The 23,264-nt window shown below is 44.7% G+C and overlaps 1 protein-coding gene and 1 long non-coding RNA gene across 12 annotated transcripts in view; one reads left to right on the forward strand and one right to left on the reverse strand.

The window, feature by feature from the left end:
* Positions 1 to 23,264, forward strand: part of SLC6A20 (solute carrier family 6 member 20) — a 58,955-nt gene that overhangs the window by 29,916 nt on the left and 5,775 nt on the right. For 8 of the 11 annotated variants that reach the window (XM_086368430.1, XM_086368432.1, XM_086368435.1 and 5 more), the window contains 3 exons: positions 20,183 to 20,387; positions 22,243 to 22,402; positions 22,977 to 23,142. In XM_086368430.1, the coding sequence (XP_086224556.1) occupies positions 20,183 to 20,387; positions 22,243 to 22,402; positions 22,977 to 23,142 (531 nt within the window). Of the gene's footprint in view, positions 1 to 15,775; positions 15,803 to 18,128; positions 18,380 to 20,182; positions 20,388 to 22,242; positions 22,403 to 22,835; positions 23,143 to 23,264 lie in introns of those variants that run through there. The other 3 variants (XR_015151778.1, XM_086368437.1, XM_086368438.1) reach the window with 3 other exon arrangements.
* Positions 18,087 to 22,243, reverse strand: LOC147348629 (uncharacterized). Its single transcript, XR_015151782.1, has 3 exons — positions 20,876 to 22,243; positions 18,940 to 19,074; positions 18,087 to 18,398 (listed from the first exon to the last, which is right to left on the reverse strand). It is a non-coding gene; the product is annotated as an uncharacterized LOC147348629 (long non-coding RNA).

Below are 23,264 nucleotides of genomic sequence, written 5' to 3' on the forward strand. Positions count from 1 at the left end.
CAATCCTTCCAAACAAATCCCAGGGCTGATCTCCTTCAGAATGGACTGGTTGGATCTCCTTGCTGTCCAAGGGACTCTCAAGAGTCTTCTCCAACACCACAGTTCAAAACCATCAGTTCTTCGGCACTCAGCTTTCTTCACAGTCCAACTCTCACATCTATACATGACCACTGGAAAAACCATAGCCTTGACTAGACGGACCTTTGTTGGCAAAATAGTGTCTCTGCTTTTCAATATGCTGTTTAGATTGGTCATAACTTTCCTTCCAAGGAGTAAGAGTGTTTTAATTTCATGGCTGCAGTCACCATCTGCAGTGATTTTGGAGCCCAAAAAGATAAAGTCTGATACTGTTTCCACTTTTTCCCCATCTATTTCCCATGAAGTGATGGGACCAGATGCCATGATCTTTGTTTTCTGAATGTTGAGTTTCAACCCAACTTTTTCACTCTCCACTTTCACTTTCATCAAGAGGCTTTTTAGTTCCTCTTCACTTTCTGCATAAGGGTGGTGTCATCTGCATATCTGAGGTTATTGATATTTCTCCCGGCAATCTTGATTCCAGCTTGTGCTTCTTCCAGCCCAGCATTTCTCATGATGTACTCTGCATATAAGTTAAATAAGCAGGGTGACAATATACAGCCTTGATGGTATAGGTTCCTTTGCCTATTTGGAACCAGTCTGTTGTTCCATGTCCAGTTCTAACTGTTGCTTCCTGACCTGCATATAGGTTTCTCAAGAGGCAGGTCAGGTGGTCTGGTATTCCCATCTCTTTCAGAATTCTCCACAGTTTATTGTGATCCACACAGTCAAAGGCTTTGGCATAGTCAATAAAGCAGAAATAGATGTTTTTCTGGAACACTCTTGCTTTTTTCCATGATCCAGCAGATGTTCGCAATTTGATCTCTGGTTCCTCTGCCTTTTCTGAAACCAGCTTGAACATCTGGAAGTTCACAGTTCACATACTGCTGAAGCGTGGCTTGGAGGATTTTGAGCATTACTTTACTAGCGTGTGAGATGAGTGCAATGGTGTGGTAGTTTGAGCATTCTTTGGCATTGCCTTTGGGATTGGAATGAAAACGGACCTTTTCCAGTCCTGTGGTCCCTGTTGAGTTTTCCAAATTTGCTGGCATATTGAGTGCAGCACTTTCACAGCATTATCTTTCAGGATTTGAAATAGTTCAACTGGAATTCCATCACCTCCACTAGCTTTGTTCGTAGTGATGCTTTCTAAGGCCCACTTGACTTCACATTCCAGGATGTCTGGCTCTAGGTCAGTGATCACACCATCGTGATTATCTGGGTCGTGAAGATCTTTTTTGTCTAGTTCTTCTGTGTATTCCTGCCACCTCTTCCTAATATCTACTGCTTCTGTTAGGTCCATACCATTTCTGTCTTTTATCGAGTCCATCTTTGCACAAAATGTTCCCTTGGTACCTCTAATTTTCTTGAAGAGATCTCTAGTCTTTCCCATTCTGTTGTTTTCCTCTATTTCTTTGCATTGATCGCTGAGGAAGGCTTTCTTATCTCTTCTTGCTCTTCTTTGGAACTCTACATTCAGATGCTTATATCTTTCCTTTTCTCCTTTGCTTTTCGCTTCTCTTCTTTTCACAGCTATTTGTAAGGCCTCATCAGACAGCCATTTTGCTATTTTGCATGTCTTTTCCATGGGGATGGTCTTGATCCCTGTCTCCTGTACAATGTCACAAACCTCCGTCCGTAGTTCATCAGGCACTCTATCAGATCTAGGCCCTTAAATCTATTTCTCACTTCCACTGTATAATCATAAGGGATTTGATTTAGGTCTAGTGGTTTTCCCTACTTTCTTCAATTTAAGTCTGAATTTGGCAATAAGGAGTTCATGATCTGAGCCACAGTCAGCTCCTGGTCTTGTTTTTGCTGACTGTGTAGAGCTTGTCCATCCTGGCTGCAAAGAATATAATCAGTCTGATTTCAGTGTTGACCATCTGGTGATGTCTTCTCTTGTGTTGTTGGAAGAGAGTGTTTGCTCTGACCAGTGCATTTTCTTGGCAAAACTCTATTGGCCTTTGCCCTGCTTCATTCCGTATTCCAAGGCCAAATTTGCCTGTTACTCCAGGTGTTTCATGACTTCCTACTTTTGCATTCCAGTCCTCTATAATGAAAAGGACATCATTTTGGGGTGTTAATTCTAAAAGGTCTTGTAGGTCTTCATAGAACCGTTCAACTTCAGCTTCTTTAGCATTACTGGTTGGGGCATAGACTTGGATTACTGTGATATTGAATGGTTTACCTTGGAAATGAACAGAGATCATTCTGTCGTTTTTGAGATTGCATCCAAGTACTGCATTTCAGACTCTTTTGTTGACCATGATGGCTACTCCATTTCTTCTGAGGGATTCCTGCCCGCAGTAGTAGATATAATGGTCATCTGAGTTAAATTTGCCCATTCCAGTCCATTTTAGTTTGCTGATTCCTAGAATGTCGACATTCACTCTTGCCATCTCTTGTTTGACCACTTCCAATTTGCCTTGATTCATGGACCTGACATCCAGGTTCCCATGCAATATTGCTCTTTACAGCATCGGACCTTGCTTCTATCACCAGTCACATCCACAGCTGGGTATTGTTTTTGCTTTGGCTCCATTCCTTCATTCTTTCTGGAGTTATTTCTCCACTGATCTCCAGTAGCATATTGGGCCCCTACTGACCTGGGGAGTTCCTCTTTCAGTATCCTATCATTTTAGTTTCTTTAGGCAGATATATTCCTAAGTATTTCATTCTTTTCATTGGAATGGTGAATGAAATTGTTTCCTTAATTTCTCCGTTTTCTCATTATTAGTGTATAGGAATGCAAGGGATTTCTGTGTGTTGATTTTATATCCTGCAACTTTACTATTTTCATTGATTAGCTGGTAATTTTCTGGTGGAGTCTTTAGGGTTTTCTATGTAGAGGATCATGTCATCTGCACACAGTGAGAGTTTTACTTCTTCTTTTCCAATCTGGATTCCTTTTATTTCATTTTCTGCTCTGACTGCCATGGCCAAAACTTCCAAAACTATGTTGAATAGTAGTGGTGAAAGTGGCCACCCTTGTCTTGTTCCTGGCTTTAGGGGAAATGCTTTCAGTTTTTCACCATTGAGGATAATGTTTGCTGTGGGTTTGTCATATATAGCTTTTATTATGTTGAGGTATGTTCCTTCTCTTCCTGCTTTCTGGAGAGTTTTTATCATAAATGGATGTTGAATTTTGTCAAAGGCTTTGTATCTACTGAGATAATCATATGGCTTTTACTTTTTATTTGTTAATGTGGTGTATTACATTGATTGATTTGCAGATATTGAAGAATCCTTGCATCCCTCGTTTAAAGCCCACTTGGTCATGGTGTATGATCTTTTTAATGTGTTGTTGGATTCTGATTGCTAGAATTTTGTTAAGGATTTTTGCATCTAAGTTCATCAGTGATATTGGCCTGTAGTTTTCTTTTTTTGTGGCATCTTTGTCTGGTTTTGGTATTAGGGTGATGGTAGCCTCATAGAATGAGTTTGGAAGTTTATCTTCCTCTGCAGTTTTCTGGAAGAGTTTGAGTAGGATAGGTGTTAGCTCTTCTCTAAATTTTTGGTAGAATTCAGCTGTGAAGCCTTCTGGACCTGGGCTTTTGTTTGCTGGAAGATTTCTGATTACAGTTTCAATTTCCGTGCTTGTGATGTGTCTGTTAAGATTTTCTATTTCTTCCTGGTTCAGTTTTGGAAAGTTGTACTTTTCCAAGAATTTGTCCATTTCTTCCACGTTGTCCATTTTATTGGCATATAATTGCCAATTATATGTAGTCTCTGGAAGGAATGATGCTAAAGCTGAAACTCCAGTACTTTGGCCACCTCATGCGAAGAGTTGACTCATTGGAAAAGACTCTGATGCTGGGAGGGTTTGGGGGCAGGAAGAGAAGGGGACGACAGAGGATGAGATGGCTGGACAGCATCACTGACTCGATGGACGTGAGTCTGAGTGAACTCCAGGAGTTGGTGATGGACAGGGAGGCCTGCCGTGCTGTGATTCATGGGGTCGCAAAGAGTCGGACACGACTGAGCAACTAAACTGAACTGAAGTCTCTTATGATCCTTTGTATTTCTGTGTTGTCTGTTGTGATCTCTCCATTTTCATTTCTAATTTTATTGATTTGATTTTTCTCTCTTTGTTTCTTGATGAGTCTGGCTAATGGTTTGTCAATTTTATTTATCCTTTCAAAGAACCAGCTTTTAGCTTTGTTGATTTTTGCTATGGTCTCTTTTGTTTCTTTTGCATTTATTTCTGCCCTAATTTTTAAGATTTCTTTCCTTTTACTAACCCTGGGATTCTTCATTTCTTCCTTTTCTAGTTGCTTTAGGTGTAGAGTTAGGTTATTTATATGACTTTTTTCTTATTTCTTGAGGTATGCCTGTATTGCTATGAACTTTCCCCTTAGCACTGCTTTTACAGTGTCCCACAGGTGTTGGGTTGTTGTGTTTTCATTTTCATTCATTTCTATGCATATTTTGATTTCTTCTGTGATTTGTTGGTTATTCAGCAGCATGTTGTGCAGCCTCCATATGTTGGAATTTTTAATAGTTTTTTCTCCTGTAATTGAGATCTAATCTTACTGCATTGTGGTCAGAAAAGATGCTTGGAATGATTTCAATTTTTTTGAATTTACCAAGGCTAGATTTATGGCCCAGGATGTGATCTATCCTGGAGAAGGTTCCGTGTGCCCTTGAGAAAAAGGTGAAATTCATTGTTTTGGGGTGAAATGTCCTTTAGATATCAATTAGGTCTAACTGGTCTATTGTATCATTTAAAGTTTGTGTTTCCGTATTAATTTTCTGTTTAGTTGATCTATCCATAGGTGTGAGTGGGGTATTAAAGTCTCCCACTATTATTGTGTTATTGTCAATTTCCCCTTTCATACTTGTTAGCATTTGTCTTACATATTGTGGTGCTCCTATGTTGGGTGCATATATATTTATCATTGTTATATCTTCTTCTTGGATTGATCCTTTGATCATTATGTAGTGACCTTCTTTGTCTCTGTTCACAGCCTTTGTTTTAAAGTCTATTTTATCTGATGTGAGTATTGCTACTCCTGCTTTCTTTTGGTTTCTATTTGCATGGAATATCTTTTTCCAGCCCTTCACTTTCAGTCTGTATGTGTCCCCTGTTTTGAGGTGGGTCTCTTGTAGACAACATATGTAGGGGTCTTGTTTTTGTATCCATTCAGCCAGTCTTTGTCTTTTGGTTGGGGCATTCAGCCCATTTACATTTAAGGTAATTACTGATAAGTATGATCCTGTTGCCATTTACTTTATTGTTTTGGGTTCGAATTTATACACCCTTTTTGTGTTTCCTGTCTAGAGAATATCCTTTAGCATTTGTTGGAGAGCTGGTTTGGTGGTGGTGAATTCTCTCAGCTGTTACTTGTCTGTGAAGCTTTTGATTTCTCCTTCATATTTGAATGAGATCTTTGCTGGGTACAGTAATCTGGGCTGTAGGTTATTTTCTTTCATCACTTTAAGTATGTCTTGCCATTCCCTCCTGGCTTGAAGAATTTCTATTGAAAGATCAGCTGTTATCCTTATGGGAATCCCCTTGTGTGTTATTTGTTGTTTTTCCTTTGCTGCTTTTAATATTTGTTCTTTGTGTTTGATCTTTGTTGATTTGATTAATATGTGTCTTGGGGTGTTTCACCTTGGGTTTATCCTGTTTGGGACTCTCTGGGTTTCTTAGACTTGGGTGATTATTTCTTTCCCCATTTTAGGAAGTTTTCAACTATTATCTCCTCAAGTATTTTCTCATGGTCTTTCTTTTTGTCTTCTTCTGGGACTCCTATGATTCCAATGTTGGAGCGTTTAATATTATACTGGAGGTCTCTGAGATTGTCCTCAATTAATTCATTTTTCTTTTTTCCTCTCTGATTCATTTATTTCTACCATTCTATCTTCTACTTCACTAATCGTATGTTCTGCTTCCGTTATTCTACTATTTGTTGCCTCCAGAGTGTTTTTGATCTCATTTATTGCATTATTCATTATATATTGACTTTTTTTTATTTCTTCTGGGTCCTTGTTAAACCTTTCTTGCATCTTCTCAGTCCTTGTCTCCAGGTTATTTATCTGTGATTCCATTTTGATTTCAAGATTTTGGATCATTTTCACTGTCATTATTTGGAATTGTTTATCAGGTAGATTCCCTATCTCTTCCTCTTTTGTTTGCTTTGGTGGGCATTTATCCTGTTCCTTTATCTGCTGGGTATTCCTCTGTCTCTTCATCTTGTTTATATTACTGAGTTTGGGGTGGCCTTTCTGTTTTCTGGCAGTTTGTGGAATTCTCTTTATTGTGGAGGTTCCTCACTGTGGGTGGGGTTGTACAGGTGGCTTGTCAAGGTTTCTTGGTTAGTGAAGCTTGTGTTGGTGTTCTGGTGGGTGAAGCTGGATTTCTTCTCTCTGGAGTGCAATGGAGTGTCCAGGAATGGGTTATGAGATGTCAATGGTTTGGGAGTAACTTTGGGCAGCCTGTATATTGAAGCTCCGCGCTGTGTTTCTGTGTTGCTGGAGAATTTGCATGATATGTCTTGCTCTGGAACTTGTTGGCCCTTGGGTGGTGCTTGGTTTCAGTATAGGTATGGAGGCGTTTGATGAGCTCCTGTTGATTAATGTTCCCTGGAGTCAGGAGTTCTCTGGTGTTCTCAGGATTTTGGACTTAAGCCTCCTGCTTCTGGTTTTCAGTCTTATTTTTACAGTAGTCTCAAGACTTCTTCTATACAGCACCAATGATAAAACATCTAAAGATGAAAAGTTTCTCCACAGTGAGGGACACCCAGAGATGTTCACAGAATTACATGGAGAAGAGAAGAGGGAGGAGGGAATTAGAGGTGACCCGAATGAGATGAGGTGGAATCAAAAGAGGAGAGAGCAGGCTAGCCAGTAATCACTTCCTTATGTGCGCTCCACAGTCTGAACCGCTCAGAGATGTTCACGGAGTTATACAGAGAAGAGAAGAGGGAGGAAGGAGACAAGAGGTGACCAGGAGGATAAAAAGGGGGGGAATCAAAAGGAGAGAGATCCAGCCAGTAATCAGTTCCCTAAGTGTTCTCCACTGTCCGGAACACACTGGTGATTCACAGAGTTGGGTAGAGAAGAGAAGGGGGAGGGAGGAGACAGAGGTGGAAGGAGGAGACAGGGTGGAGGAAGAGGAGAGTCCAAAGGGGGAGAGAGCAGTCAAGCCAGTAATCTCGCTCCCAAGTAAAAATGGGTACTGAAGATTGGGTTCTTAAAGGTACAAAATTGATAACAAATATCAAAAAGCAAAGATTAAAAAATCTAGAGTAGAGGTTGGATTTTCAAAAATACAATATTAAAGAAAAGAAGAAGAAAAAAAGACAAAGTCACAAAAATTATAAAATATATATATATATGAAGTTTGCTTTAAAAAATAGGGTCTTTTTTTTGCAAAGTAATAGTAGGTTATAAAAATGAAAATTAAAGGAGTAATAGAGGATTAAAAAAATTTTTTTTAATTAAAAAAAAAAAGAATGATCGTAAAAATATATCTAGGACTTTCTCTGGTGGTGTTGTGGGCAGGGTGGGGTCAGTTCATTTTCAGATAGTTCCTTGGTCCGGCTTATATTTCTCAAAATCTATAGGCCCCTTCCTATGTAGTCGGTACTAACTACAGGGTTTTAATCTATTGCATCTGTCACTTCCAAGGCGGTTCCCTCTATTTTAGCTTCTTCTGTTTGCTGGTCTCTTCAGTGTCTGATTTCTTCCCTAACACAAGGAGGGCAGTGGTGGACACTTTTTTAGGCTCACTTGTTCAGTCGCGCTGTGGGAAGGGAGGGACGCTGCAAACAAATAACACTGTCGTGTGCTCGCAGTGTCTTAGCCACACTGGGCCTGCCTCTGCTCACGGTGCGTGCACCCTCCCTGCCCAGGCAGCTCAGGCTCTAGGTTGCTCCGCCGGGAACTGTCCGAGGCTGGCCCTGGGCTGCATGCACCTCCCAGGTCTAAGCTGCTCAGGTTCAGGCACTCAGGTAGTCCTCAGAGGTGCAGATTTGGTTGGAACTGCGTCTTGTGCCCTTCCCAGGTCCGAGCAGCTCAGGTGATGATGTGTTTGGCGAGCGCAGTCGCTGCGACTTATCGCCTCCCCCATCCCTGCTGCTTGGTTTTCTGCTGTACAACTGGCGCACCTTCTCAGGCAGATGTTGACTGTCCAGAACCCCAAGAAGTCTTAGTTAGCAAAGAAGCCTGCTTGCAGTTTGGTAGATAATGTCTCTCTGGGGCTGCAATTGCCTCCTTCCGGCTCTGGCTGCCTGTCACCGGAGCGGAATGGTCTGCAGCTGGCTAGTTTTGTTCAGTCCTTTGTTCTGCGCACAGGCTTGGTGCTATCTTAGGTTAGGAGTTTTCACGTGGTAGCTATCCCACAGTCTGGTTTGCTGCCCAAGTTAGTTCGCTCAGATTGCCCTCAGGGCATTCAGGCCCAGTCCTTACTCTAAGCAATGCAGCCCGCGCCTCCCTGCCTAGCCCCTGCTTGCTAGTGGCGGGTGCAGGCGTCTGCACTGCTTCTCCACTGGGGGAGTTACCGTTGGGCTCCTAATCTGTGGGTTTTAATTATTTATTTATTTTTTCTTCCTTGTTATGTTGCCCTCTGTGCTTCCAAGGCTCACCACAGACTCGGCAGTGAGAGTGTTTCCTGGTGTTTGGAAACTTCTCTCTTTTTAAGACTCCCTTCCCAGGACAGAGCTCTGTCCCTACCTCTTTTGTCTTTTTTTTTTTTTTTTGTCTTTTATGTTTTTTTCCTACCTCCTTTCGAAGACAATGGGCTGCTTTTCTGGGTGCCTGATGTCCTCTGCCGGCACTCAGAAGTTGTTTTGTGGAATTTACTCAGCGTTTAAATGTTTGTTTGATGGATTTGTGTGGGAGAAAGTGGTCTGCCCATCCTATTCCTCCGCCATCTTCGGTTTTTTGTATTTTCATACAAATTGTGAAATTATTTGATCTAGTTCTATGAAAAATACCGTTGGTAGCTTGATAGGGATTGCATTGAATCTATAGATTGCTTTGGGTAGTATACTCATTTTCACTATATTGATTCTTTCAACCCATGAACATGGTATATTTCTCTATTTGTGTCCTCTTTGATTTCTTTCATCAGTGTTTTATAGTTTTCTATATATAGATCCTTTGTTTCTTTAGGTAGACATATTCCTAAGTATTTCATTCTTTTAATTGCAATGCTGAATGGAATTGTTTCCTTAATTTCTCCTTCTGTTTTCTCATTGTTGTGTATAGGAATGCAAGGGATTTCTGTGTGTTGATTTTATATCCTGCAACTTTACTATATTCATTGATTAGCTCTGGTAATTTTCTGGTGGAGTCTTTAGGGTTTTCTATGTAGAGGATCATGTCATCTGCACACAGTGAGAGTTTTACTTCTTCTTTTCCAATCTGGATTCCTTTTATTTCATTTTCTGCTCTGACTGCCATGGCCAAAACTTCCAAAACTATGTTGAATAGTAGTGGTGAAAGTGGCCACCCTTGTCTTGTTCCTGGCTTTAGGGGAAATGCTTTCAGTTTTTCACCATTGAGGATAATGTTTGCTGTGGGTTTGTCATATATAGCTTTTATTATGTTGAGGTATGTTCCTTCTCTTCCTGCTTTCTGGAGAGTTTTTATCATAAATGGATGTTGAATTTTGTCAAAGGCTTTGTATCTACTGAGATAATCATATGGCTTTTACTTTTTAATTTGTTAATGTGGTGTATTACATTGATTGATTTGCAGATATTGAAGAATCCTTGCATCCCTCGTTTAAAGCCCACTTGGTCATGGTGTATGATCTTTTTAATGTGTTGTTGGATTCTGATTGCTAGAATTTTGTTAAGGATTTTTGCATCTAAGTTCATCAGTGATATTGGCCTGTAGTTTTCTTTTTTTGTGGCATCTTTGTCTGGTTTTGGTATTAGGGTGATGGTGGCCTCATAGAATGAGTTTGGAAGTTTACCTTCCTCTGCAATTTTCTGGAAGAGTTTGAGTAGGATAGGTGTTAGCTCTTCTCTAAATTTTTGGTAGAATTCAGCTGTGAAGCCGTCTGGACCTGGGCTTTTGTTTGCTGGAAGATTTCTGATTACAGTTTCAATTTCCGTGCTTGTGATGTGTCTGTTAAGATTTTCTATTTCTTCCTAGTTCAGTTTTGGAAAGTTGTACTTTTCTAAGGATTTGTCCATTTCTTCCAAGTTGTCCATTTTATTGGCATATAGTTGCTGATAGTAGTCTCCTGTATTTCTGTGTTGTGATTTCTCCATTTTCATTTCTACTTTTGTTGATTTGATTCTTCTCCCTTTGTTTCTTGATGAGTCTGGCTAATGGTTTGTCAATTTTACTTATCTTCTCAAAGAACCAGCTTTTAGCTTTATTGATTTTTGCTATGGACTCTTTTGTTTCTTTTGCATTTATTTCTGCCCTAACTTTTAAGATTTCTTTCCTTCTTCTAACCGTGGGGTTCTTCGTTTCTTCCTTTTCTAGTTGCTTCAGTGTAGCTGCTGCTGCTGCTAAGTTGCTTCAGTTGTGTCCGACTCTGTGTGACCCCATAAATGGCAGCCCACCAAGCTCCCCCGTCCCTGGGATTCTCCCGGCAAGAGTACTGGAGTGGGTTGCCATAGGTGTAGAGTTGGCTTATTTATTTGACTTTTTTCTTGTTTTTTTGAGGTAAGCCTGTATTGCTATGAACCTTCCCCTTAGCACTGCTTTTACAGTGTCCCATAGGTTTTGGGTTGTTTTCATTTTCATTCATTTCTATGCATATTTTTATTTCTTTTTTGATTTCTTCTGTGATTTGTTGCTTACTCAGCAGCGTGTTGTTCAGCCTCCATATGTTGGAATTTTTAATAGTTTTTCTCCTGTAATTGAGATCTAATCTTACTGCATTGTGGTCAGAAAAGATGCTTGGAATGATTTCAATTTTTTTGAATTTACCAAGGCTAGGTTTATGGCCCAGGATGTGATCTATCCTGGAGAAGGTTCCGTGTGCCTTTGAGAAAAGGGTGAAATTCATTGTTTTGGGGTGAAATGTCCTTTAGATATCAATTAGGTCTAACTGGTCTATTGTATCATTTAAAGTTTGTGTTTCCGTATTAATTTTCTGTTTAGTTGATCTATCCATAGGTGTGAGTGGGGTATTAAAGTCTCCCACTATTATTGTGTTATTGTCAATTTCCCCTTTCATACTTGTTAGCATTTGTCTTACATATTGTGGTGCTCCTATGTTGGGTGCATATACATTTATCATTGTTATATCTTCTTCTTGGATTGATCCTTTGATCATTATGTAGTGACCTTCTTTGTCTCTTTTCACAGCCTTTGTTTTAAAGTCTATTTTATCTGATGTGAGTATTGCTACTCCTGCTTTCTTTTGGTTTCTATTTGTGTGGAATATCTTTTTCCAGCCCTTCACTTTCAGTCTGTATGTGTCCCTTGTTCTGAGGTGGGTCTCTTGTACACAACATATATAGGGATCTTGTTTTTGTATCCATTCAGCCAGTCTTTGTCTTTTGGTTGGGGCATTCAACCCATTTATGTTTAAGGTAATTATTGGTAAGTATGATCCCATTGCCATTTACTTTGCTGTTTTGGGTTCGAGTTTATACACCCTTTCTGTGTTTCCTGTCTAGAGAAGATCCTTTAGCATTTGTTGGAGAGCTGGTTTGGTGGTGCTGAATTCTCTCAGCTTTTGCTTGTCTGTGAAGCTTTTGATTTCTCCTTCATATTTGAATGAGATCCTTGCTGGCTACAGTAATCTGGGCTGTAGGTTATTTTCTTTCATCACTTTTAAGTACGTCCTGCCATTCCCTCCTGGCCTGAAGAGTTTCTATTGAAAGATCAGCTGTAATCCTTATGGGAATCCCCTTGTGTGCTATTTGTTGTTTTTCCCTTGCTGCTTTTAATATTTGTCCTTGTGTTTGATCTTTGTTGATTTGATTAATATGTGTCTTGGGGTGTTTCACCTTGGGTTTATCCTGTTTGGGACTCTCTGGGTTTGTTGGACTTGGGTGACTATTTCCTTCCCTACTTTAGGGAAGTTTTCAACTATTATCTCCTCAAGTATTTTCTCATGGTCTTTCTTTTTGTCTTCTTCTTCTGGGACTCCTATGATTCAAATGTTGGGGCGTTTAACATTGTCCCAGTGGTCTCTGAGGTTGTCCTCATTTCTTTTAATTCTTTTTTCCTCTCTGCTTCATTTATTTCTACCATTCTATCTTCTACCTCACTTATCCTATTTTCTGCCTCCATTAGTCTACTGTTGGTTCCCTCCAGAGTGTTTTTGATCTCATTTATTGCATTATTCATTATATATTGACTCTCTTTATTTCTTCTAGGTCCTTGTTAAACCTTTCTTGCACCTTCTCAATCCTTGTCTCCAGGCTATTTATCTGTAACTCCATTTTGTTTTCAAGACTTTGGATCATTTTCACGATCATTATTCTGAATTCTGTATCAGGTAGGTTCCCTATCTCTTCCTCTTTGGTTTGGTTTGGTGGGCATTTATCCTTTTACTTTACCTGCTGAGTATTTCTCTGCCTTTTCATCTTGTTTAGATTGCTGCATTTGGGGTGGCCTTTCTGTACTCTGGCAGTTTGCAGTTCCTCTTTATTGTGGAGGTTCCTCGCTGTGGGTGGGGTTGGATGGGTGGCTTGTCGAGGTTTCCCGGTTAGGGAAGCTTGTGTCGGTGTTCTGGTGGGTGGAGCTGGATTTCTTCTCTCTGGAGTGCAATGAAGTGTCCAGTAATAAGTTTCGAGAGGTCAGTGGGTTTGGTGTGACTTTGGGCAGCCTGTATATTGAAGCTTGGGGCTATGTTCCTGTGTTGCTTGAGAATTTGCATGGTATATCTTAGTCTGGAACTTGTTGGCTCTTGAGTGGTGCTTGGTTTCAGTGTAGGTATGGAGGCTTTTGGATGAGCTCTTATCAATTAATGTTCCCTGGAGTCAGGAGTTCTTTGGTGTTCTCAGGATTTGGACTTAAGCCTCCTGCCTTTGGATTTCAGTCTTATTCTTACAGTAGCCTCAAGCTATACAAGCCTCAAGCTTCTATACAGCACCAATGATAAAACATCTAGGTTAATGATGAAAAGTTTCTCCACAGTGAGGGACACCCAGAGAGGTTCACAGAGTTACAGGGAGAAGAGAAGAGGGAGGAGGGAGATAGAGGTGACCAGGAGGAGAATAGGTGGAATCAGACGGGGAGAGAGCAAGCTAGCCAGTAATCAATTCCCTAAGTGTTCTCCACAGCCCAGAACATACAAAGAGCTTCACAGAGTTGTGTAGAGAAGAGAAGGGGGAGGGAGGAGACAGAGGCGACCTGGTGGAGAAAAAGGAGAGTCAAAAGAGGGAGAGAGCAATCAAGCCAGTAATCACACTCCCAAATAAAAATGGGTACTGAAGATTGGGTTCTTAAACGTACAGAATTGATAACAAATACCAAAAAGCAAAGATTAAAAATCTAGAGGTTAGACTCAAAAATACAATATTAAAAAAAGTTACAAAGAATTATAAAATATATGAAGTTTGCTTTAAAAAGTTTTTTTTTTTTTTGCAAGGTAATATATTATAAAAATGAAAATTAAAGGCATAATAGAGGACTTAAAAAATTTTTTTTAATTTAAGAAATGATAATAGTAAAAATATATCTAAGAATTTCTCTGGAGCTGTTGTGGACAGTGTGGGGTCAGTTCAGTTTCAGATAGTTCCTTGATCCGGCTTATACTTCTCAAGATCTAAGGGCCCCTTCCACTGTAGTCGGTGCTAACTACAGGGTTTTAATCTGTTGCACCTGTCACTTCCAAGGCGGTTCCCTCTGTTTATTTTAGCCTCTTCTGTTTGCTGGTCTTTTCAGTGTCTAATTTCCACCCTGACACAAGGGGGCGGTGGTGGTCACTTATTTAGGCTCACTTGTGGGGAGGGAGGAACCCTGCAAATAACTATCACCAGCGAGTGTGGGGAGTGCTCGCAGTGTTTCAGCCGCACCGGATTTGCCCCTGCTCACAGCGTGTGTGCTTTCATGGTCTACACTGCTCAGGCTCTAGGTTGCTCTGCCAAGAACTGTCTGAGGTGGGCCCTGGGCTGCATGTGCTTTCCAGGTCTAAGCTGCTCAGGTTCTCGGGTACTCCACAAAGGTGCAGACTCAGCTGGGCCTGCGTTTTGTGCCCTTCCCAGTCCGAGCAGCTCAGGTGACCAGGTGCTTGGCGAGTGCAGTTGCCCCCAGGTGGGGGGTGCATCTTATCACCTCCCCCGTCCCAGCCGCTCGGTTTTCTGGGTGTACAATGGGCGCACCTTCTCAGGTGTGCCGTGTGTCTCTTCTGGGGAGCTGATCTCTGGCTGCAACCCTACAGGCGGAGGTCAACCATCCAGAATCCCAAGAACTCTTGGTCAGCAACGGAGCCTGCTTGCAGTTTGGTAGAGGATGCCTCTCTGGGGCCGCGATTGCCCCTTTCCAGCTCCAGCTGCCCCACCCCCCAACCCCGCTCGTCTCTGACGGAGGATGCGCCGGTCAGCAGCCGGCTAGCTCTCCTCTGGTATTCGCTCAGTCCTTTGTTCTGTGAGCCGGCCTGGCAGTGCCTCAGGTTAGGGCTTTTCGCGGGATAGTTCTTTTCCTTCCTCTCTCTCTGGCTATCCCACAGTTGGGGTTGCTATCTCAGGTTAGTTCCCTCAGATTGCCCTCAGGGCATTCGGGCCCAGTCCTTACTTACCCTGAGCAATGCAGCCAACCCTCCCTGTTCAGCCCCCGCTTGCTGGTGGCGACTGAGTTGCCGTTAGGCACGTAATCTGTGGGGTTTAATTATTTATTTATCTTTCCTCCCAGTTATGTTGCCCTCTGAGATTCCAAGATTCCCCACAGACCCGCCCGTGAGAGTGTTTCCTGGTGTTTGGAAACTTCTCCTCTTTTAAGACTCCCTTCCCGGGATGGATCTCCGTCCCTACCTCTTGTCTCTCTTTTTATATTTTGTCCTACCTCCTTTCGAAGACAATGGGCTGCCTTTCTGGGTGCCTGATGTCCTCTGCCAGCATTCAGAAGTTGTTTTCTGGAATTTGCTTAGCGTTCAAATGTTCTTTCAATGAATTTGTGAGGGAGAAAGTGGTCTCCCTGTCCTATTCCTCTGCCATGTTAGGACCGCCCCCCCCATATCCATTTTAAAGTTACGTCTATAAATGGTATCATATAATAGTTGTAATTATCTGTCAAACTTGACTAGTATCATCACCTCTGGTTCCATCCACGTTGCTGTAAAGAGGGATTTCATTTTTGATCCAATAGTCCATCATATGGATGGTGCACGTCTTCATGTGTATTCTGTCGGTGGATAGATGGGGAGTTGACATGCTTGTTGTAGGTAGACGGGAAAAGGCCAGTGGACTCCATGTGTAATTGTTGTCAGTAGTTTTCTCTTTGGACAGACAAGCAGGAGGGGCACTGCCGGATCTTCAGGGAGCTGTACCTTTCCTTTCCTAAGGACCTTCTCTACTTCTCTCCATACTGGCTGTGAGAAATTTACCTCTCCACGTAGACATTGCACAGGGTCCCTTCTCTCCAGGCCCCTCCATCATATATTCTGTGTATTCTCTTTAATGACTGGTGCCAGGAGATACCTCCTTGTAGATTTTATTTGCATTTCTCTAAGCACTAGAGATGCCCTCCCCCCGCTACCCCAGGGGTGTTAAAAAGAAAACCCAGGTTGAGTGAACTTTCCCTTTTTGAATTTGTCTTTGATTCCCTCATGCAGACAATGTCTTGAGAGCTATGGTGTTTCACAGCCCCTGAAGCCTTTTTGCATGTTAAGTACCCAGAAGCACAAGGTTTAAGGCGGTTGCTCCTAGAAACAGCCACAAGGCGGCAGCACTTCTGCATCAGCTCTCTGGTAACCTAGGTAACCAGAGTCTAGAGAACGTCCTGTTTCTTGCTTGTCAATCAGGTGGAAAGTGCCCTAACAGACGCCCAAGGGCTTATGTCTCATTTCTCCTGGCTCCATGAACTTCTAGACAGATCCCAACACCTGCGCCGGTGGTATGCAACTGAGGGACTGTAAGGAAGGAGGCTAGAGGTACCTATTCACCAGAAGCCATGAAGACTGGGGGCTTGCTGTCCTTGCCCAGGGAGTCCACCACCCTTTAGCTGTATGAGACTTGGTTTACCTGTAGGATGGCTCATGGTTTGCCTGCAGAATGGCTCGACTGTATTTAGAGATCACGGTCCCATCCAGAGGAGACCAGGTACTACAGGTCCAAGGTGGCTTGTATGCTGGCTGTCCCATTCTCCCCTGGTCACTGGGGCTCCTGACTGTCAAAATAGGGATCCAAGCCACCTCTGCACTCCAGGAGATGAGCCCAACCAGAATCAATTAAGCCTGAGTGAAACAGAGGTGTTTTTACATCGAATTTTTATTTTCTCCTGGAATATGGTCAATTTACAGTATCGTCTTTGAGTTCAATAGGAACTGGATTCAAGTTCACATAAACAAGGACCGATTTTTCTTTTGTGACAGTGTTTGTAGAGCGAGTAGAGTTGTCTGTGCTATGCAGTAGGGCCTCATTAACTGTCTATTTACATTTGTTTGTATGTAGGCATATTCAGTCTAACCATGATTTTTCTCTCCAACCTCGCCATCATGCTCCACTGGAAACTCTGCATTTTTTTCCTGAGGGTGGGTGTTTACATTTCCCTGTCAATTAGTTCAGTTCGGTTCATTTCTAGTTTCCACCTGGAAGTGATATGATCAGCTTGGTCTTTCTCTGACTTACCTGAGTTAGTGAGGTCTTCTCCAGGTCCAGGCATGCTGTTGTCAATGGCGTGTTGCAGTTTGGTTTCCTGAGTAAGTCTGTTGTATACATGGGGTCGTCTTTGTATAAGATGTATACATACGTCATCTTTGTCTGTTCTACTATCGCTGGACAATAGTTTGCATGCCGTGCCCATTGTAGGTAGATGGGAGAAGGCCAAGGGAAGGAGTGTGTGATTTTCACTGTTGATCTTCTCTTTGAACATAAAAGTAAGTGCATGACCAGATGTGAGGAGCTGTAGTTCTCCTTTCTTAACTAGCTTCTCTACTTCTCTCTATACTGGCTCTGAGCAATTTACCTTTCCACGAATACCTTGCTCAGGGTACCTTTTCTCCAGGCCCTCTCCATCATGTATTGTTTGTAGGATTTTTGATGATTTGTGTCAGAGATACCTCGTTGTAGATTTTATCTGCATTTCTCTAAGCACTAGAGATGCCCTCCACCCAACCAGGGGTTTTAAAAAGAAAAACACAGGTTGAGTGAACTTTCTCCTTTTGAAATTGGCATGTGGCAAGCAGACTCTTATGAAAATTTTTCTTCCATTACCTCCTACAAAACTTCATGAAAGCTGTGGTCTTTCACACCCTTCAAGCCTTTTGCTTATTAAGTACCCAGAAACATAGGTTTTACCTTAGGGCCACAAAAAGTCAGACATGACTGAGTGACTTCACTTTCAACATAGGTTTTAAGGTTGTTGATCCTAGAAACAGCCACTGTCAAACCTGGGATCCAAGCTACCTCAGGGCTCCAAGATAGGACCCCAGCCCAGACCAGTTAGGCCTGAATGGAAAAGAAGGGGCATTTCTAAAGTGAATTCAAGTTTTGAGTTGAATGGGAACTGGACTCAGATTCAAATGTACATGGAATGACTGTTGTTTGGATTCTTTGGGACATAGTTATTTGCAGAGTGAAGAGTGTTGTCTGTATTCCACTGTAGGGTCTCCTAAATCATCTATCTTAAATATGTAGACAAATACAGGCGTATCAGTGTGCAGCTGTGAACTCGGAGCTCATAATTTCCCTCTCCACCCGCCCCATCTTGCTCCTTTGGCTGTTTACATTTCTTTGGTGTGTTGGTTCAGTGCTTTTGGGTGTCCACCTGTATGTGGCATCGTCTGTGCTTGGCTTTTTTCTGTCTGACTGAGTTATGTAGCCTGTTCGGGTCCATCCAGACTGTCGTCAGGCTGTGCTGTCATTCGGTTTTCTGAGTAGCAGTCCATTGTTTATCTGAGCTCATCTTCTTTATCCTTTCTTCTGTCGCTGGACGTTCTGGTAGTTTCCATGCCTTGCCTGTTGCAGGTAGATGGGCGAAGGCCAATGGAGCGCCTGTGTGTGTTTTTGAACGACGGTCTCCTCTCCCCACATGCAAGCCGGAGTGGGACTGCCGGGGCTTTAGGGCGCTGCACCTTTCCTTCCCTAAGGACCTCGTCACTTCTCTGCATACGGTGAGCCACTCAGCCTTCCACAAACACCTTCCTCAGAGTCACTTTTCTCCACACCCTCTCCAGATATTCTGTGTCGTCTCTTTGATGACAGATGCCAGGAGATACTGGGCATCTTTACAGGGACCTTAAAAAAAAAAAACGCAAGTTCACGCTACTTCACCCTCTGACGCTGGCTTGTCGCCAGTTTGTCCCAGTTGACTTTTTATGGACTCACCTCCTGCAGTAGATTTCTTGGGAGCTGTGGCCACGCACAGCCCCCGGAGCCTTGTGCATATAAAGTAACCAGAAGCATAGCGCTGGAGGCTGCCGTTCATACAGGCGGCCACAAGGCGGCAGCACTTTTTCATTCCCACTCTGGTCTCCCGGGTAACAGAGTCTGGGACAAAGCCTTGTTCCTGGGATGTCAATCAGGTCAAAAGTGCCCCAATAGGCACCCAAGGTGGGTCTCATTTCTCGCCCCGTGGAAGTTCAAGACCGATTCCAAGGCCTGCACCAGTGGCATGCAGTTCAGGAACTCTAAGAAGGAGGGCAAAGCACCTCTGCTCCAGGAGCCATGAAGACTGGGTGACTTTTCACTCTGCCCTGGGATACACCATCCTTTAGCCATAGGAGGTTTGCTGTACCTGCAGGAAGGCTCATCTGATTGGGTCCCATCCAGGGCTTACCAGGCACTTAAGGTCTGCTGTGGCCTCCATGGAAGGCTGTCACTTTCTCCCCACTTAGGGGAATCATGACTTTTTCTTGAGGCGTCACGGCCACTTCAGGTTCCAGAATATGATCCCGTCTCGAACTGTGTATTCCTGAATGGAAAAGAGTATTTCTAAAGTAATTCACTTTTTATCATCTCCTAGAGTACAATTAACAGTGCCATGTTGAGATCATTAGTAACTGGACTCAGTATCACATATATAAGGACCACATTATCTTTGGATTTGGGGAGATAGTCATTTGTGAGTGAGTACAATTATCCCTGCACTACAGTAGGCCCTCGTTTACTGTCTATTTAAGATACAGATACATACATAACACACACACATACATATATATATGTACACACACACACCTGAGTACCAGCGTGTGTGTGTACTGAGAACCCCACCTCCTAATTTCCCTCTCCACCCTCCACATTAGCCATGTTAGAAACACTCAGTTTCTTTCCTGAAACTGGCTGTTTCCATTTCCTCAGTGTGTTAGTTCCCTGCTGTTAAGTGTCCACCTATGAGTGGTATCGTATGTGCTTGGTGTTTCTGTCCAACCTACTCTAGCTATGAGATCCTGTCCAGGTCCATCCAGACTGTCGTCAGGCTGTGCTGTCATTCGGTTTTCTGAGTAGCAGTCTGTTGTTTATCTGAGCCCATCTTCTTTATCCTTTCTTCTGTCGCTGGGCATTCTGGTAGTTTCCACGCCTTGCCTGTTGCAGGTAGATGGGCAAAGGCCAGTAGAGTGCTTACGTGTGTGTTTTCGAATGATGGTCTCCTCTCCCCACATGCAAGCGGGAGTGGGACTGCCAGGGCTTTAGGGCGCTGCACCTTTCCTTCCCTAAGGACCTCGTCACTTCTCTGCATACGGTGAGCCACTCAGCCTTCCACAAACGCCTTCCTCAGAGTCACTTTTCTCCACACCCTCCCCATCAGATGTTCTGTGTCATCTCTTTGATGACAGGTGCCAGGAGATACTTCGGTGTTGATTTCACCTGCCTTTCTCTAAGCCCTGGAGATACTGGGCATCTTTTCAGGGATTTTTAAAAAGGAAAACACAAGTTCACTCTTCTTCACGCTTTGGCGCAGGCTTGTCACCAGTTGGCCCTCATGTCCTGCAGTAATTTCTTGGGAGCCTGGTCACTCACAGCAGGAGTGTTGAGGAGTCCTAACTTCCCTGGGTGTGTAACTATGTTCTTGCCTCGCATAGGCCGTTCAGGGCACTGGCCTGGCTTTCATCGTCTACACGGAGGCCATTAAAAACATGGAGGTATCTCAGCTGTGGTCGGTGCTCTACTTCTTCATGCTGCTACTGCTGGGCATTGGGAGCATGCTGGGCAACACGGCTGCCATCCTCACCCCTCTGACGGACAGCAAGGTCATCTCCAGCTACCTGCCCAAGGAGGCCATCTCCGGTGAGTGGGCCAGGCACCAAGGCGGTGGGGCTCGGGGGGCCGAACAGAGGTGCTGTCCTCAGGACGCACCTGCTCCCTGAGTCACTGCCGCATCCAGGAGTCCTGCCACAGCTCTGTCAGGCGCTCTGGGAATGTAACTCACTCCACGTCTGGCCCTCCACATCATGGGCAAGTCAGGTAGTCACCCCAACCTTCAGCAAAGGCCAGACTCCCCAACATGGCCCTCCAAGCTCTCCAGGCATTCAGAGAACATGCTTTTGTCTGTGCTGACCCAAGAATAATGACGACAATTTGTACATTTCTTAAATACACTCTCAGTGAACCACCACCGAGTCAAGGTACAGAGCCTTTCTCTCACCCGAGAGCCCCTTCCCGCTGCTGTCCAGGCAGCACGCCCCACCCCCAGCAGCCACCTCTGCTCCGAATGCTGCCTTCTGAGGTTGCTCCTGCTCTCACACTGCACGTCAGTTAAATCACACTGTACTTACCCTGTCTGTCTGTCGTCGTCATTCAAACTCAGTCTGTGAAATCCACTCTGGTTCAGTTCCGTTGACTCTGCGACCCATGAACTGCAGCACTCCAGGCTTCCCTGTCCATCACCAACTCCGGGAGCCTACTCAAACTCATCTCCATTGAGTCGGTGATGCAATCCAACCATCTCATCCTCTGTCGTCCCCTTCTCCTCCCACCTTCAATCTTTCCCAGCATCAGGGTCTTTTCCAATGAGTCAATTTGTCGCATCAGGTGGCCAAAGTATTGGAGTTTCAGCTTCAGTCCTTCCGATGAATGTTCAGGACTGATTTCCTTTAGGATGGACTGCTTGGATCTGCTTGCAGTCCAAGGGACTCTCAAGAGTCTTCTCCAATACCACAGTTCAAAAGCATCAATTTTTCGGCGCTCAGCTTTCTTTATAGTCCACCTCTCACATCCATACACTCTGTGGCAAGCAGTAATCATCTATCTCTTTTCTGTGAAAAAAATCCATCGACAGCCCACACACGACAACATATCTGCCCATTCTGCTCTTGGTGGACAAGCATGCCTCTCCACTTCACTCCACCACCCATCCACTCCTCTCCAATCCTCAGTGTCTGGAGGGCCCTGGCCCCCCAAGCCCTGCCTCTGATGACACCATTCCAACACATCCACAACGGCCCTCCAGCCCCAACCCAGCTCTGCTCCTGTCAGCGCCCGCTGGCATCTCTCCTCTCAGGAGCCAGCACTGTGCGGCTGCAGCTCCCCGACGGCTCACAGCCTGTTCTCCCCTCGGGACACCGGTGGGGCTCATGGCGGGTGGCAGTGGACGGCGAGGGGGCAGCGTTAGGGCCTCATACTTTTTGGGGGGTGTCTGAATTCCATCACTGCTGCTTTTCGTGCTGTGTGATGTTGGCAAAGTTACCCGACATCTCTGAGCTTTGGCTCCCCCACCCTATAAAAGGGGGCTCAACTCCCGCTACCTGACTCATAGCCTTCAGGAGCCGAAGGGACAAATGCCTAAGGCGCCATGGGATCTCGGTCAGCATTTATTTCTCCTCTTCCCCTCTCTACCCCTCTCCCCGGTCAGATGTCAGGCCTCCACTGGGAGTCCTGCAGCTCAACTCTCCTCCCCGCTAACTCACCTCCCCTGAGCTCGGAGGTTGAGTTGTTGGGATAAACAACATAAGCAGGCCCACAGCCCGGGTGGGACCACTTAGACATCAGTGCCCCGTTTTACCTTCTACACTGGGTCAGGTGTCCTCTGCCAGACCCCTCCGTGAATGAGCGTCAGGAAGTCCTGCTGACACACCTCCCACCGCCTTGGCCCCACGGGAAGCTGGGGGAACAGGCGGGTGAGCAGGGGGTCCTGTGGTCCCAGGTCTGGTGTGCCTCGCCAACTGCACCATCGGCATGCTGTTCACCATGGAGGCTGGCAGCTACTGGTTCGACATCTTCAACGACTACGCTGCCACGCTGTCCCTGCTGCTCATCGTCCTGGCGGAGACGGTCGCCGTGTGCTACCTGTATGGGCTGAGCAGGTAGGGCTGCATGGGAAACGCACCCACGAAGGCCACGACTCCCAGCACTTTCTCCACATGTAGTTTCCAGAATCCCGGAGAAGCCTCTCCAGTCTACTGTAAGACAGACACTGTCAGGCTATGTCTAAATTCAGGCAAGGGTCAAGCTATGAGAAACAAAGAGAGGGGCCGCAGACACGGACACCACAGTGGTGGGCTGCAGGGCGGGAGGGACGGGGCAGGGCTGCCCTCGGGGCCCCCCGGGGCTGAGGACGGCTTCGTGGGCGTCTCAGCAGGCCCTCTGTGCCTGCTGGTGCTGGGCGCTGCCCTGCTGTCTACAGCAGCAGCCTCTACCTGGAGGCTGGCACCAGAGGCACGTCCCTGATGTCCACTCCCCTGGGGGCGGTCGCTTTGCCCTCTTGGTGGCAGCCTGTGCCCTTCTGCCCTCCCCCAGGACCCCTCTCCCCGTGGTCGTGTTCAAGCACCGGTAGTGCCCAGCACAGAAGCTTCCTGAGCACAGAGGGCTCCATGGCCTGGACCGCCTGCCTCCAACAGCACGGACTATCCAGACTTTCTCTCCCCGCTCTCCGAACAGATTTGAAAGCGACCTCAAGGCCATGACTGGACGCGCCCTGAACTGGTACTGGAAGGCCATGTGGGGCGGCGTGAGCCCGCTGCTGATCATCAGCCTCTTCATCTTCTACCTGAGTGACTACATCACCACAGGGACCCTGCGGTACCAGGCCTGGGACGCCGCCCAGGTACCTGCCACCTCGGGGGTCTTCCTTGCCTCTCCAGAACAGGGGCGGTTGTGTGTCACAGCGGGGAATCATCATCCAGGTCCTTGCTTTCTTCAGTTTTTATTGGAGTATGGTTGCTTGAC

The sequence above is a fragment of the Bos grunniens genome, chromosome 22 (assembly GCF_055505025.1).
Source record: "Bos grunniens cultivar Pamir isolate PY7600 chromosome 22, Bosgru_T2T1.0, whole genome shotgun sequence".
In the NCBI taxonomy this organism is placed as follows: Eukaryota; Metazoa; Chordata; class Mammalia; order Artiodactyla; family Bovidae; genus Bos; species Bos grunniens.